The sequence below is a fragment of the Corvus kubaryi genome, unplaced genomic scaffold (assembly GCF_017639235.1).
Source record: "Corvus kubaryi isolate FWS band 111438036 unplaced genomic scaffold, C.kubaryi_AGA036_p1.0 37354, whole genome shotgun sequence".
Taxonomy (NCBI): Eukaryota; Metazoa; Chordata; class Aves; order Passeriformes; family Corvidae; genus Corvus; species Corvus kubaryi.
In genome coordinates, this window is record NW_024581116.1 from 4148673 (window position 1) to 4164185 (window position 15513).

Sequence of the window (15513 nt, forward strand, 5' to 3'; positions counted from 1 at the left end):
CCTCCTGATATTCAAGTGTCCCAAAGCAGGAAGACAGTTATGCCCCTGGATAGTGCTTTTGACAGAAGTATCTCTAGAATCTGTTTACTTCCCAGTATTCCTAGGGAAGAAAATTGGTCTCTTCCCCTTTTTAGGATTGAAGGGCTGTTTCTCAGTGGCTGCAGGACTTGGCCAAAGGAAATCAGTCCTACACCTGGCAGTTCAGGCACTCTGCAGGCATGGAGCTGAAGCACATACCCAACCCTGCTCCCAAATCCATAGCATATGTAAACATTTTACACCAGATCAATAATTAGTTAAAAGCAAATCACAGGAGGGGAGGATGGGGAGAATCAACGCTGAAGGTCACTCTCTCCATCCCGGTTTACTGATTTACTGCCCTGTAAGTGCAGTAACTGTAAAGAACTGTAACCTCTTGCTGTAACCTAACAATTATTTTTTAAAATTCTCAATACTTTGTGTCTACTGAACTGTGGCATGGTTTACAGGGAAAGTAGAAGGTTTGCTCTGGCTCTCCCACAGGGTGGAGTTAGGACACATGGGTTGAAACCTATTCAGCTACTGCTTGCGAAGCAGCTGGAATTTTTCAGTATCCCATATGTTGTACGTCAGCTCCTCTGGACAGGATTCAGTTAGGTCATGCAGTCATTGAACAAATAAATACAACTTTTTATTGTCCATACCTAATTTCTATCTATTTGTAGGAAGGTAGACTTAGATAAAATAAATTCAGCTATTCAGATAAAAACTCATTTATCTCCCCCCCCTTTTTCCATAGATAAATTATGCTGCTTGTGTAAGAAGTCTAGTTAAAACAAAATAAAAAACCCTGCCTCCTTGAAAGGAAATCAAATGAATTCATAGAAAAGACAAAGCCGTACAAAGATTTTTGGTTCTTAACTGTCATTTGCAGTGCAATAATGTAAATCCATAATTTATTACTACTGTTTCCTGTCAGTAGAAAGATTTATCTTACTCTAAGATCAAGCTTTTTGAGCTCAGGTAAGTAGTTTGTGTGTTTTGATAAGGTATAATTTAAAACACTTAAACCTGTTTTTCATTTTGATCTTCACAAAAGGTATTTCTGACAGCAGTTGCTTTCTAATTGATTAGCACTGTAAGAATTGTAGACAACGTGGGGTTTTTAAAATGTGACTTACTTTGTCAGATGAAAAAGGAACTTTGGATCAGAAGCCTTTGAAGCCACAAGCTCCTCAAGTACCACCCAAGAAGCCTATTCCTCCAAGCAAGACCAACAGCTTACTGAGAGCAGGGCTCCTGCACCCAAAACGTCCTGACAAACCTGGTTTGCCATCATCTCCATCCAAGTCAGTATGACTTAAACTGCAGACACCAAGTGGACTTGATTTGATTTGTTGTTTGATCTTTCTTCAGGGATGAGGTGGGAAGAAATGTGTGTTCTAAGGGTGAAAAGGATGCAAGGATAAGTTTTGCCTTACACCTATCAGTATCTTAGTTCTCCAAGTCTGTGTTTCAGTGTGAACTTAGACTTTGCAAATCCTTTGAGACATTGAATCCACCTCAGAGTCAGTATTAGAGCATAACTGACCATGGGACAGATCTTGTTGCTCATCTGGGGGCTGCTGTAGCTACAGTAGCAGGGTGGAGTAAAAGAATGTGGGGCTGGCCCTTGAGGATTATTGTTGTGTTGAGAAAACACTGAAAATTTGAGCTGCCTGAGTGTTCAAGGCTTGGACACTTTGGATAGGGTAAGATGGATGGAAGGGAAGAACTGAGCACAGGTAGAAGCTGTGCTAAAGGGAACCACTGTGGCTCATGTCTGCTTCTGGAGAAGGAAGCACTTACTACAGAACCACATTCAGATTCTCTACTCTTGAACCTTCTCAGTTGAGTTCCTGGATAAATAGGGACAAATACTTCTTCTAGATACACTTAATTTTTTTTTCCTTATGAGTTTGAAACTTTCACTAAGACTAATTTTGCATCCATACAATCTCCCACACACAGAATTTTCCTTTCTGTCTCCATCAAAGTAGTTGCTAGACCCTTACCCAGAAGTGTAAACAAACTGCTGACCGGTAACTGTCCCTTTGGGATGTTCGCTTGGCTTGAAAGAACCGTGGGAGAGGGAGGTTGCGATACACTTGGCCTTGTGCAAATAGAGCAGACAGCTGCCACATCAAAGAGCTTGCACCTTGAATACCTTTGCAGTATAGAATTGTGTTATATTCACTTGGTATTTTGGAGACTTTCCCAAGTAAAGATTATTTTTTAAAACCACAAGTCATACTCTCTTCCAGCTTAGAAAATGATTATTGCTCTAAAGGGATGCACATATGCAGTTAAATGGAGGTCTGTAATAAGCTGTGGGCCTTTAATAGTTGACACCTTTAAATCTTAGAGATACTGAAACGTCTGAAAGTTTTTAATATTGTTTTAGGAAGGTCAGCCTGCTGTTTCTTTTTCTACTGCAATAAAACTTACAAATACAGGCTTTAGGAGGTGAATTAATGAAAGGGACGCAGTTTATATATGGCATGATGGTCAGGCCTGGTCAGCATGGGTTTGTGATGGCAAGTATTGTAAAGGAAAATGTTGCCTTTTTTATTTATTGTGATGGGGGTTTTACTACTTTAGATCTTTTTCGTTGTTGTTCTTGGGGGTTTTTTGTCTGTGAATGATGTGAGCAGATATGGAAGGAATGCATGGTATAACAAAAGCTACAAGGTAGCTTTTTCTATACCCAGCAAGAAATAACTTGTTCTCGTCAGCCTTTTTTCCTGTACAGGGAGATTTCTGTAATGTCAAGGAGTCAGTTTCTGAATTATTTCAAGATGTATTAGTGAAAATGTTATTCAGCTCACCTGTTTTCTGAAGTGTAGTATTTTGGACTGAAATGCCATGGTGTGTCATATAGTAAAAGTTCTGGATTATTTTCACGTGGGTTTTGTGCACATCTGACAACTCTGCAAGAGCTGGAACAGAAGAATTTGCTTTCATATCAATATAATTGATCTCCAAAAGCCTTGATTTTAAAACAAGGCTTTAGAAAGTAATAAAATCTACTGTAATTTTTCAGTTTGCTTCTAATTCTTGGTATGTTTCCCTCTTAAATTATTTCATCTCTTGACTAGGTATGTTTTGTCTTTTCCTTCTTACCACAGAACTAACGGAGAAGTTGTTGCTCTTCGACCGAAATCTGAAGTTGAGCCAGAAGCAAAACCAAAGTTAGACTCTGAACCATTGCCACTCAGACCAAAATCAGTAGAGGTAGATTCACTTGTGGTAAAGAGCTCTAAAGAATCAGGTAAGAAACTCAATGCTCTTTTGGGCCTTTTGCTGTGTTTTACAGAGTTGGAATAAGCTTTTCGAGTGATTTACTCGAAATGCCACTGAGTGCATTTATGCCTGCGTATTTTTTTAGAAGTGCTGTAGGCAGCTAAAGGTAAGAGACAGGAGGGGATGAACAGATGTCAGCAGGGTATTTGCAGGTAGCTGCTGAGCTCTGGGTTGTGGCAGTGGCCAGGAAGGGAGATGGAAATAATGGTTTGTTCTTCTAATTTGAAAGCATTTTTTTTTTTTTGCTGCCACTTTTATCTTGAGTTTTTATGAAGTTGTTTTCTTAATGGCTGGTTCAGCTTGTTCTGCTCTTGCAGTTCAGGTAACTTTGCTTTTCTAGCTACCTTGAGAATTCTTAGTAATGCCATTACCTTCGGCCTCCTGTGATTTAGTTCAGAGCTATTCTAGATTTTGACTTTATCATAACTTAAATTTGGGCCTTAAAAAAGCATGGAGTATTGTACATTTGAATAGGATGCTTATGGCTTTGCTTAAAGCGCCTTGAGCCAAACCTGGCATCTCTTTAATTGTAAATGTATCCAGTAAAACCCTTGATAGTGGTTAAAGCACCCACATTTAATGATCAGAATCTCTGAGCTACTGTATTGATACCATTAGCCCTTTACTGACAGTGCAAGTGATACCAGGCTTCTGTGTTTCACTCAGGCAGAGATCAGCTGCTGTGGGCATATTTTTCTAAATTCTAAATTACTTTTATTTTATGATTAACTTCAGAAAAAGCTGTAGTGAATTATATCTGCAGTGTTCATCTTGTATATCTCAAATGCAACTTTCTGTCTCAGAAAAAATTTTAGTAATAATAAATCTAAAAATACTATAAATATGTTTATTTATTTTTTTAAGGCAAATTATGATATTCTGGTTGTAGTATAGTTGGTCCAAAGTCTAGTAAATTCATCTGGAAGATAAAAATAATGAATTAAAAGAACAGAAGCAGTTTATGAATAGAAAAGAATACTCGAGACTTTTTTTTTCATTGAGCATATTAAAATATGCTTTTTGAGTGTAAATGTTTTATTATGAGGAAGGGTTAGTTCACGTATGTTTTTATTGCAAAAATTATACTACTCAGATTAGGTACTATAAAAAAATTCTTTACTGTGAGGGTACTGAGGTCCTGGCACAGGCTGTCCAGAGAATCTGTGGCTGCCCCATCCTCAGAAGTGTCCAAAGCCAGGTTGGATGGGGCTTGTAACAACCTGGGATAGTGGAATGAGATGATCTTTAAGGTCCCTTCCAGCCCAAGCCATTTTATGATTATTAGCTATCTAGCTAGTGTAATAAATTCTATGATTATGTCTAGGGTTGTGCTAGATGTGTTACTCTATAGTATAGTGTCATTTGACCTCAGGGAAAACTCCCTATGGAAATGGAATATCTTTTTTTTTCCTCTACATTCAGTTACCTTGACATCTTTAATAACTAGGGTGGCCATGTAGTACCTGTGCTAGCAGGTATTCAGGTATATACTACAACTCAGAATATTCCATGATAGAAAAAATAATTTTACACAGATTTAGAAAAAAAAAATCTATGAATTTTGTTTTGCTGACATAAGTTCTTACAGGCTTATGGAGAAATGAAAGATTTTAATACCTAGATGGGGCAGAGGACAGGGGTGCCCAACAGGCTCATGGGTGAGGTCAGTTCAGTTCTGTTTGGTGCACAGCAAGCAAAGGAGGCTCAGGCAGTTCATGTGGGGATTTAGCACTGACAGGGTCAAGGAGCTGCTATTGAAGGAAAGTTTCAAAAATCCTCTGTTTTGTCAAACTGACATTCCTTAAAACAATCTGTGTAAGTCACTTCTACCACTCTAGTGAAAAGGGACTGATCCAAACTCCTGCCAGTAAAATGTAATTAATCTCATGCTCTATTTCTCTATGTATATTCTGCTGCTAAAGACATAGTACCCTGTGCAGCCAAGGTTATATAAAACTATAAGAAAAAGGATGATTGGACTTACATAAGTTTAAGACTGTTTAGTCTTACAGTAACTAGAATAGGTATTAATAAAAGATGAGGGAAAACGGGTGGCTGGGGCTGGCAACTGCTTTACCAGAGTTTTTATTTTTGCTTCCTTCCCCCTTCTTCAGATTATGATCCTGTGGTAGATGAATTTTTAGAGAACAATTATTTTTTTAAATATGGGTCCTGTTTTTTTGCAGCTTACTTGGACCATGAAGTGTGGTGTAGGTTGAGCCACTTCCAATTTAGCATAAGGAGAAGCTGTAAATATTCTGTAAGGAAAAAACCAACCCACCCCATACCAAAATTAGGTCCCCAGCCAGCAGATAAAGACAAATAATCAAAATGATTTAGAAACATTGATCACATTGAAATAACTCCTCTTGAAGCTTTATTTGAAAATTTGCATAAATGTTTCTCTGTTTGATTAGAGTCAACTACTGTAAAAGACTAAAGCTATAATACTGGCATACTGAACATGTAAAGCGATTCTGTTTCTTCTACAAATGTTTCTTTTTCCTGCTTTGTAAAATAATTTTTTTGTTCAGAATCTTTTTCTAGACATTCCTCTCCTTGACTTTTCTTTCCAGATTTTGTTTCCTATCCTGTTTGCCATGTTTCCCTTCTTACGTGTCAGGAAATTACCCTACCCTTCTCCATTTTGGTAAGATAACAATCTCTAAGGAAATCCAAATGCTTTATTCCATACACATATCCTCTATAACATCATGAGCATGGTTTTCAGTTGCAATTATTGGTTCTAAAACTTCGGGGTTTCTATTAAAAATGCACTTTTTTTGTTTGTTTGAATGCCTGTTTTCCTCAGCTATTAAAGAAGTTACTTTAACTAGACTTTTCCATTAGGAGTTGGTGGGGACTAAAGTAAGAAAAAATTTACGAATGAGCTATTGATAAGCCAGACTTAGTGTTTGTTTGTAGTGAAATGTGTTCAGCACCTTTAGCACATCTGGTGTATGTAGGTTGAATGGCTTTATCATTCTTCACACACAAATAACACAATCATGAAGCTTTTGGGCACTTAAATATTTTATAGCTTATATCTGTCCCCTAAATTTGTGGGGTGAAATCTCAGCAAGATGAGTAATAGGAGAAGGGGTGCCATCTTTTTCTCCACAGATTAATGTGAGTTCTCGTCTTCTAAAATATTGGATAAGTTTCACTTCTATCATGGGTATTTAAACCCCAGCCACATGAGATGGTGGAACCATAATTTCTTCAGCCACCCTTCATCTTTGCTTCTTTTTGTGAAGGCTTTTTAAGACAAACTGCTATGAATGCACTGGGAGTATTCACAAATTTTAACAAAACCTCTCATTAATTGTACCTGTCAAAGCTCCCAACAGATCTGTGGTGGATCCATGGTAAGATTGCAGAAGAGACATTTCTAATAGTCCGTCCTATGTAACTTTAACTCATGTTCTTAGAAAGAAAGGTGCTCTTGCTCAGCCATGAAGTCCTTCTTTGACCTGGAGTATCCCTAGATGTGTGGTACTGCGCTTCTGGCACTATGGTGGGACTTCCATTAACAATTGCTCACAGGCTGTCTGTAAGAATCTTAATTGATAAATCATTTTATTGATTGAAATGGATGTAGACTGGAATCTTTTAGTGGGTTTCATCAGTATCTATATTGGTTTAATGGTTTATTGGTTTAATTTTCTCTAAAATAACTAAAAATGCTGTTTACAAAGAAAAACAATCAAATAAACTCCCTAAGCCCACAGTAAAACCAGTCAACCTACCACCACCACCAAAAAACCCAAACCCCAATCCCCACCAACCTGTGTTTTAATTTCTTCCCTATACCAAAGCAATAAATTGGAAAAGTAAAAACAAAAATTCAAGTGCAGTCAGAATTTCCTCTGACTGGAATCTGCCGGCAAAATCTTAACGTTGAGCAATTCTCTCAGGTGTAACAATTTCCTTTAGAAGCTCTTAGAAATATGGAAAAAATCCTTGGCTTTTTGGTATCATCCCGCCACCTATATTTAAATAATACACAGTTCAGGGCTGTAGCAGTCTTCAAGCCTTGTCAAATATTGTGATTGATTTTTTTTTTTTTTTTTTCAAACTTAACATTTTTCTTAATATATTCTTAATATGACTGATGTTTACTGTTTGTGGCGACAGGACTGGCATTACAATCATAATAGCAACTAAATTTATAATTCTTACTTAAATTTCTTGCCAAATGATTTGTCATTTCTGTGAAATGACAAAAGAAGGATCATTTAAAGTCAGAAATTACTGAGATGAGGGAAAAAGGCATAAATGTTTTTCTTGTTACCTTTTTAGTGATACCTAACTAACATAAATCCTAATTTGCCCTTTGGCAACCTGGTCTAGTGGAAGGTGTCCCTGCCCATGCCAGGGGGTTGGAATGAGGTGATCTTTAAGGTGCCTTCCAACTCAAACCACTCTGTGACTCTGACAGGTTCTTAGGCTGGGATTACTGATAATTGAGGTAAAGACCGTGAAGATGACCCCTTGGTCACTGTTGCTTGCAGTGTATTAAATGAAATATTTTATTGGCACAGACTAGAACAGAAATCCCTCCTCATTTATTTCTCCCTCATCCTCTTTTCCATCAGCCGCTTGCCATTCATCACTCTTCTGTTTCTTCCTTCTTTTTTTTTGCTCCCCTGCTTGTTTAATTGCAGGTGTGACTGCATGATTGCAAAAGACTGTCTTGACATTCTCTTGAATAGAAGTAAAAAGCAGCAAAACTGATTGGTAACAGATAGTGCAATAAAGGAATGGGTGATGAAGTAGATCTGATCAGGGCTGTCCAAAAGAGCTGAATGTTCTAAGGCTTTCAAGGATGTTAATGTAGAGAGCACATTAAAATCAATTAAAACATTCAGCGGAAAACTTAGTACCTACAGGTATAAATTAGCTTTGACAATGTGTAAGTAAAACTTGCATTAATAAGATGATTTTAAGTCATCCAGACACTGAAGGGGTATGAATGGTCTGGCTCAGTTGTACCCAAGGCTTTTTTCTTATCTGATCTTTAATGGGAACGTAGGAAAAGAGATATCATAGGTTCTGTTTGCTAAATCATAATGTTGGGTAAGAATCAGAGGTCATGAAAAAAAATCAAACCCAAAACCTTGAATGTTGTTTGTGGTGCCTCTACTAAATACTGTGTGACATTTTAGTTACAGTCTATAGAATAAGTGATGAATTTGGGTTGTAAATGATATATTGTAACTGTAATCTTATTTCAATGCTGAAGTAAAAACCACAACTCAATCTCACTAAACATCTGTTGCCAGGTAAGTATATTTATTTTTGTGGAGAAAAGGTTAAGTCCTGTCGTTAACTAGGTGAAATACTTATGTTACTGAGGCTAGTTGTGGTCACTTCTTTCTATTAATAACTTTTTTCCTAAAGTTGCCTCTTCCTAGAGGACGTAGAACATTTCTGCTGATCTGAGAGAGAGTTTACCTAGAGCTGTGAGCATAAAGAGATTAATGAACAAAGAGATCTGTGTAATTGAATAAAGTACAAGAGTATAGTTTTGAAATGTTTTATTAAAGACTTTACGAAGTTGTGTATTATCTTTAGATACTGTATATGAAAAAACTCCCCTGCACAGAAGTAGGTGCAGTTAATGTCTTGTTAGCTTTCACCAGTGTGTGGTGTACACCAGTATGTACTTTACCATGTTGCTTTTATTTTTGTCTTAGTCACTAAACTTGCATTTTCATGCTTTTCATGCAAGTTCAGTGACAAGAAAATATGCTCTCGAGTAGTTGAATATGGCAGCTCTTAGAAAAAGTAATAAATATATTTTCTGCAGATGCTGCCATGTTGCTAGAGCATTTCTTCTGTTCACACAAATTGACTTGAATTTAAATTCTAGTTGAATTTACTCTTAATTTTTTTCAAGGGGGAAAATACAATTTCCCAGATATGTCAGTCATGCTGTTGTTTTATGTGTTGTATATGCTGAAAATCCTCAAAACAGTAAGAATTCTGATAATTTTTTTTTGGCCCCAAGTTAGAAAAAAGAGATGAAAAGAACACAGCAAAACCTTTTGGTCTTGATGGTGGTCTCTGTTTTAATCTTTTTGTAGATGTGTTAAGCTTTGATGATGTAATAGCTACCTCAGATAATCTGTCACACCCGACTGCGAACCGGCCCAAGATGCCTGGTAGGAGGCTGCCTTCCCGTTTCAATAGCAGTAGTCCTGTGAGTATTTTGGGCGTGTTCTCTGACTAGGGATCTACGAACTAACTTCCCAGGAAACAGGACTGCACTGGGGAGCAGTCTTGTGAGCCATTTATGTGAGAGCAAAATGCTGCAGAGGTTCAGTTCCTATAGGTTTTGTGTGGAGGGAGATCTGTTCCCAGCAGGGAAGTGAATGTAAGAGAAACAACTGGAACTGTGTTGCAGCCGAAGGAGTCTTTCTGTTCCATGGGGTGTTGCTGCAGGAAATACTCAGCTCTTCTGGCATCACTGATGGTGAAATAAGAGTTGTACGTACACACAGGTCTGAAAGTGTCTTTAGTGACTTTGACAATTGGCCACTATAAATTTGTAATTTAACGCTACTGTAATGTGGGACTTGTGATCTTAGTGCTGATGTGAGGTTGGCAGACAATGAGAAGCAGGTGGTACAGAGTCCTTGAAATCAGTTTTTGTCACTGGATGTTGTATAGTTCAGTCATGCCAGTTACCATCTACAATTACTGCCCATTTATGTTTTATGGAAGCACCTACAGGCTCCCAAAAGCATCACAGACTTAAGTATTGCAAATATGCTTGAAAATCCTGCCCAAGTTTCCTGTGTTTGATTTAAGTTCAGCTGGATGTGGGGAAGGAAAGTTCTGACTGTCAGGGACAGAAAAATCAGCTAGTCTAGCAATTTCAGTTTAGTTACTTGGTTTTTCCCTTTACTATTGCATTTTTAGAAACGTGAAAGATTTTTTAAATTTACTTTTAATTTTGGTTTTTCTTTTTTTTAATTCTGAAAACTTCTTCATGCTTTATGAATGGTTTACCAGGCAAGTCAAAGTGTGGGTCCAGAAAAAAATTTGAAGGTGCAGAAAGAAGAAGAAAGTGCCAAACCAAAGCCAGTTGAAACAAAGAAGGTATGATGATACCAAGGAGCCAGAGGAGTACCAGGCAGCTTGGTGGTTCTGTTCATCCTGCTTGCATTTCCAGTACAGGTTGATGCACCATCTAAATGCCAGTGCTTGTATTTAAGTACAAGTGAGCTGAGTCATTTAGTAAAACTTCATAGTAAAAAATTTAGTATTGAAGTTCATTTATACTTTCAAAGTGTGTGAGTTCTGATGAGAACTGTCGTGTCAGGTGGTATTTCCCAAATAAGTTCCTTGTCTGCTCAGCCTTTAGTCTCCTGACAGACAGAACAACTGAGCAGATCAGCAAAGTGCACAAAAGTTTGTTTATAATGATCCAGTGGGATCCATTGAATCACTTTTTTTTTTGTTGTTGTTGAAGTGTAGAGGACTGCAGTGTCAGTATTGTTTTTAGTGACTACAGGAACCTCAGGTAAATCCTTAATTAAGAGCTGTATAAAGTAATTATCTCATATACTCCAGTAATCCATTTGAGCTGGACATTGTTTTGTACCTTCTAGATGGAAAATTAAGGGAACTTATACATGTTTAGCTCCCATCCTGGTACAGCCTGTGTGCTGTAAGTGTTCAGTTCATAAAGATTTCACTTCTTATTTTTCTACTGATTTATTTTTTCAGCCATCTGCATTCAGCCCACTGATTCCACCTTCATCTCAGAGACCAAGTTCTGTCATACTCGACTTTTTGCCTGGAGACCTCCAACTTAAAGGAGAAACAGACGATGAAAAAATTTCTGTGGAAGAGCTCAGGACTCAGATTAGTGATTTAATGGGCTTAGTAGATGCACTGAAGAAAGAACATGGGTAAATATTTCCTTTTTCAAACTGCAGAGATGTTATATAGACATCTTACAAATGTCTTTAATGCCAGACTTTAAAATAAGAACTACTCCATCCTAATAACATACTAATACATTAATTCAGATATTTTCTATTGAAATTGATCCTGCTAAATGTCGTAAATATGTACAAATTTGATGTCAGAGTATCTTGGGAATTTGTATGCATTTTTTCCCTCCTACTTTGCATTCCTGCATTCATTACATCTTTTTGAAAGAATTAAACAGTTTGCTTCTTTTGTAAGGAGAAGTAGTTAATTTTTTGTGGTAATGACATAAGTACATGTTCAGGCCATGTGTAGCACTGTGCACATGTACTTGCCATGACTGGTAGGAACCTTCTATTCTAAGTAATTTGTTCACTGTATAGAGGCTGTCAGGTTATTTCAGGTTATTTTAGCTTAAATTCAACTTTCCAGATAACAGCACAAACTTTAAAGTAAGTAGCCTCCTTAAAATTGGGATTAAAAATTAGGGATAGGTGAATAGCAATAGGTAAGAAGTGTTGAGGGATGGTAGAATCTTGTGGTCCAACAGATGTGAGTAACAGTTCACTGGTGGGCATGTGCCTGGTTATGTGAATTTCACTTGTAAAATTTAAACAAGGCTTGTGCATCCTGTCCTCAGTAATGTGAAGTTTCTTCTTCCCTTCTAACTTTTATTTCTGTCTTAACTGCTGTTAGGAGAGAACTGGAAAAACTAAAGAAGGATTTGGAAGAAGAGAAGCTGTTGCGAAGCAATCTGGAGGTAATGTTACCACTTTGGGAGGGCAGGAGTAGTTTAAGGGTGTGTAGGCTTTGTTCTGGGGTTTGATGTCACTGGAAAGTCTTAACAAACCTGTTCAGTCTCTCTTTGTGTTGCTGTTTTAGTTTGTGATTAAATGAATACCTCATGAGGCAGCTGGATCTATAGAGAAGGTCCAAGTTCAGCTTTCTTTTTCTGGAATATTATTTGTAACAGTATGTGTGGGTGTTGGGATGGGAGTTTGGTTTAGTGTTGCTGGAATTCTGCTCTTTGCTAGAAATATGTCCAACTGGACAAGTTCCAAGAGAGACAGTTACTAACTTTGCATTTGTAAGATTGAAAGACCTATTTAATTTAGATAATCAAAAGAAAAACAGGGCATAAGTAAATTTCTCTAAATTTTTGATGAATTGTTCAAATATTAAGTGTGGATGATTTGCCAAAAGAACAGAATGCGTCTGAAAAACTTACTTATGAATAAACACCATTCCTCAATTTACTGATGAATAACACTACCTGCAGTGCAATATGATGCCATTAAGTAGTTAATAGGATGAGCTCATTGTAGGAAGTTATTTCAGTCTGGTACAAAAGGGCATTTTATTTGTGAAATAGTACATCTTACTGGCTACAAAGCTACTTGAGACACGAGAGAAAGTTCTGGTGGGTCTCTCTTCAATGTGTCTCTAAAGCAATCAATGAAGATGCTTTAAATATGCAGTGGAGATGAAGAGGAGGTAACTTCCAGGTGTCCTCTAAGTCCGTTTCTAGAAATACAAATGAATCCAGGCAGTGTTTTGCATGAAGGCTGTTTTAGGCAGTTACTCTGAGGTGATGGTGCAGCATTATGTGGGGACATGGCAAGTGATTACATAACCCAGCTTTGACTGCTTTTTTCAGAGTTTATCCAGATAAACTGATTTATAAAACAGACAGGTTTATTTATTTTAAAAAGATTATACCAGAACTATAGTCACATTTTAAATTATTTCAAATTCCTGTTTGTTTAGCAATATAGTGGTAGAAAATCAGCTGTAAATGCTGAGCTGTCAATGCTTCTGTGGTGCAATACCTAAGTGTCTTTGAAGTGTAAAGGTTATAACTTTGGTGAAAGCTCTGAAGACTTTATAAGTACTTTAATACTGACTTTCTTTTCAAAATGTCCATTTTTGCAGCTTGAAATAGAAAAATTGAAGAAAGCAGTGATGTCTACATGAGACAGCTATGGACTCAGTATTTTTAACTCGCCAGGAATTCAAAGCTGAACACAAGGAGAACTGACTCTTATTTCATTATAATGGATGCTGGTGTTCTACAGTCTTAAAGAAAAACTATAGTGAAAAAAAAAGGAATATAGTCTTATATTCGGAGAGATAAGAAAACAAAAAAGAATAATGATGTAATTTTTTTGCCAATATAAAAGAGGCCTTATTTCTTACTGTGCTGGAATTGCAGACCTTATTTTTTTGGTTTGCTTGAAAATACTACTGAATCTGTATAAAAAGGAGAGGGAATTCTTAATAGATTTTTATTGAATACCTGTAGCTTAATTTTTAAAGAGATCTATACTATAAATAGGGTGATTTGTCTTTGCAACTAATCTGTAAAATAGTCTGTTGGAAGGGATGGAATAACTGTATCGTAATTGTAGTCACTACTTTTCCCCTACATGCAAAAGGGAATATATGATATTTGTATAATTTTGGCAGTCTTACCCAGGGTTAAGCTGTTGTGCCTGTCTGCAGTGAGAATATTAATACTATGCTGTTCATAAGTTGAGCAATGAGATAGGAATTTGTTAGTGCAATGAAGCAGGTGAAACTCCTATGCATTGTAGAGAGATTGAATGACCTGATCTGAGTAGTTCAGCAGAACGGTTTGTCACTTGCACTATTGGATTAAAAAAGGGATTTAGGACTGAATCATGAAATCATGACAAAATTAACTGTCATAACCATAAAATGCAAGGAATACAGAAACAAAGCTAGAGTCCAGTCTTAACTCAACCTGTTGTGCCTAAAATATTACAGTATACAGCATGAAAGAGTAAACCTTAAGTCACAGCATCTGTACGTCTGTGTTTCTGAAGTCATCAGTCTTTCTAGTGGTTCAATATGCATCTTGATCTGTTTTTACAATTGTCAGGTTTTGTTTATAATATATCTCCAAATAAATCCCTTTGGAACTTTGATACTCTCAAAAGCTCTCAATATTTATATATTTATGCCATAAACTTTCTCAGTATATTGCGTACCTCTAAACTTAGTAACATCTTTGTATTTTAATGTGTGATTGGAACAATTGCTTTGACATCATTGTCGTGGTGTCCAAGACGGTGTCTTTACTTTATGGAAAAGAAGTTGAGATCTTGTGGATTACCATTATCTTTAACCCCTGGGCTCAAAACTTGCGCCAGAATAATACACAAATACCATGTGAAGTGATGGGAGACGATATTTATTGCTGGTTTGTCTGATTAAAGAATTGAAAACCATACAGCTTTACAAAGCCAGTCAAATGCATTAGTTCTCTTAGTAATCAGCTCATCTCCTTTAGGTCTGCTATAACTTAAAAAAAGGCAAAAACATGCCACATAGTTTGGCAACTTCACCAATAAAAGAAAGTAACTAAGCTTCTCTTCATGGGAGCAGTCATAAATATAGTAATTACTATATTCAGTATGTCACTTGTGTTACTTCTTGAGAGTGTACTTCTTCCACAGTTGATTTGTCATAAAATATGAATGTCAAAAAGTCACTTGGTGGATGTTTGTCTATTACTGATTCAAATAGTTCATGAGATCTGATTGAAACCTGATTAATACACTATGCAGGTATTGAGTAATATTTGCTAGTCAAATTGCTAATAAGCTGATTCACTCTTAATGCTTTTAACTTTGAATTGCCCAAGTGCATCACAAATGAATTGAGGAATCATGTGCTTCTTGTCAGACACTAAACTCTTGCCTGGAGTTCATACCTGTAAAGCAGGTGATGAAAACCAAGAATTGAGTCTAATGGAGTACCAAATTTTGTTGTACAAGCTCTTCACTATGATTGGAGCATGGAACAAATCTTGGAAGGGGTTGTTCTGCAGAAGTGGTGCCTGTGTGTGAGCTTGTAGAGGATGAACAGAACAAGACAATCAGTTAATGTCACAAGTGGAAAGGTGTTTATTATTTAATCGCCTTTGTTTGCTATAGCAATAAATGACCCAAGTGCAATGACTTGATTTAATAAACCCTCCTTTAAAAATCGCTGCTATGAGTATTTGTAGCCATAAAGAAATTGCCCTGATGTGTGTCTGTCTTGTCTTCAGCTAGTGTTAGATACCGGAGTGGAGGGGGAGAGGGTAATGGTTTTGGAGACATTCCACAGTACGAGTTCCTAAGAGCTGTGTGCTTCACTGACTTGTCTACTGGTGCTGTAAAATGATGCATGCTATCCAAACTCAGCAAATAAAATGAGTATAAAAACCTCTTCAAACGTTTG

The 15513-nt window shown here is 37.0% G+C and overlaps 1 protein-coding gene across 3 annotated transcripts in view; it reads left to right on the forward strand.

Moving 5' to 3' along the window:
- LOC121666857 (CD2 associated protein) overlaps window positions 1–15501 on the forward strand; it is a 78404-nt gene extending 62903 nt beyond the window's left edge. For 2 of the 3 annotated variants that reach the window (XM_042032845.1, XM_042032848.1), the window contains 7 exons: window positions 1169–1328; window positions 3147–3289; window positions 9411–9526; window positions 10342–10428; window positions 11059–11243; window positions 11962–12025; window positions 13198–15501. In XM_042032845.1, coding sequence (XP_041888779.1) covers window positions 1169–1328; window positions 3147–3289; window positions 9411–9526; window positions 10342–10428; window positions 11059–11243; window positions 11962–12025; window positions 13198–13239 — 797 coding nt within the window. In that variant the 3' untranslated portion in view covers window positions 13240–15501. The remainder of the gene's footprint in view (window positions 1–1168; window positions 1329–3146; window positions 3290–9410; window positions 9527–10341; window positions 10429–11058; window positions 11244–11961; window positions 12026–13197) is intronic. The other variant, XM_042032847.1, reaches the window with a different exon arrangement.
- Window positions 15502–15513: the final 12 nt, after the last annotated feature.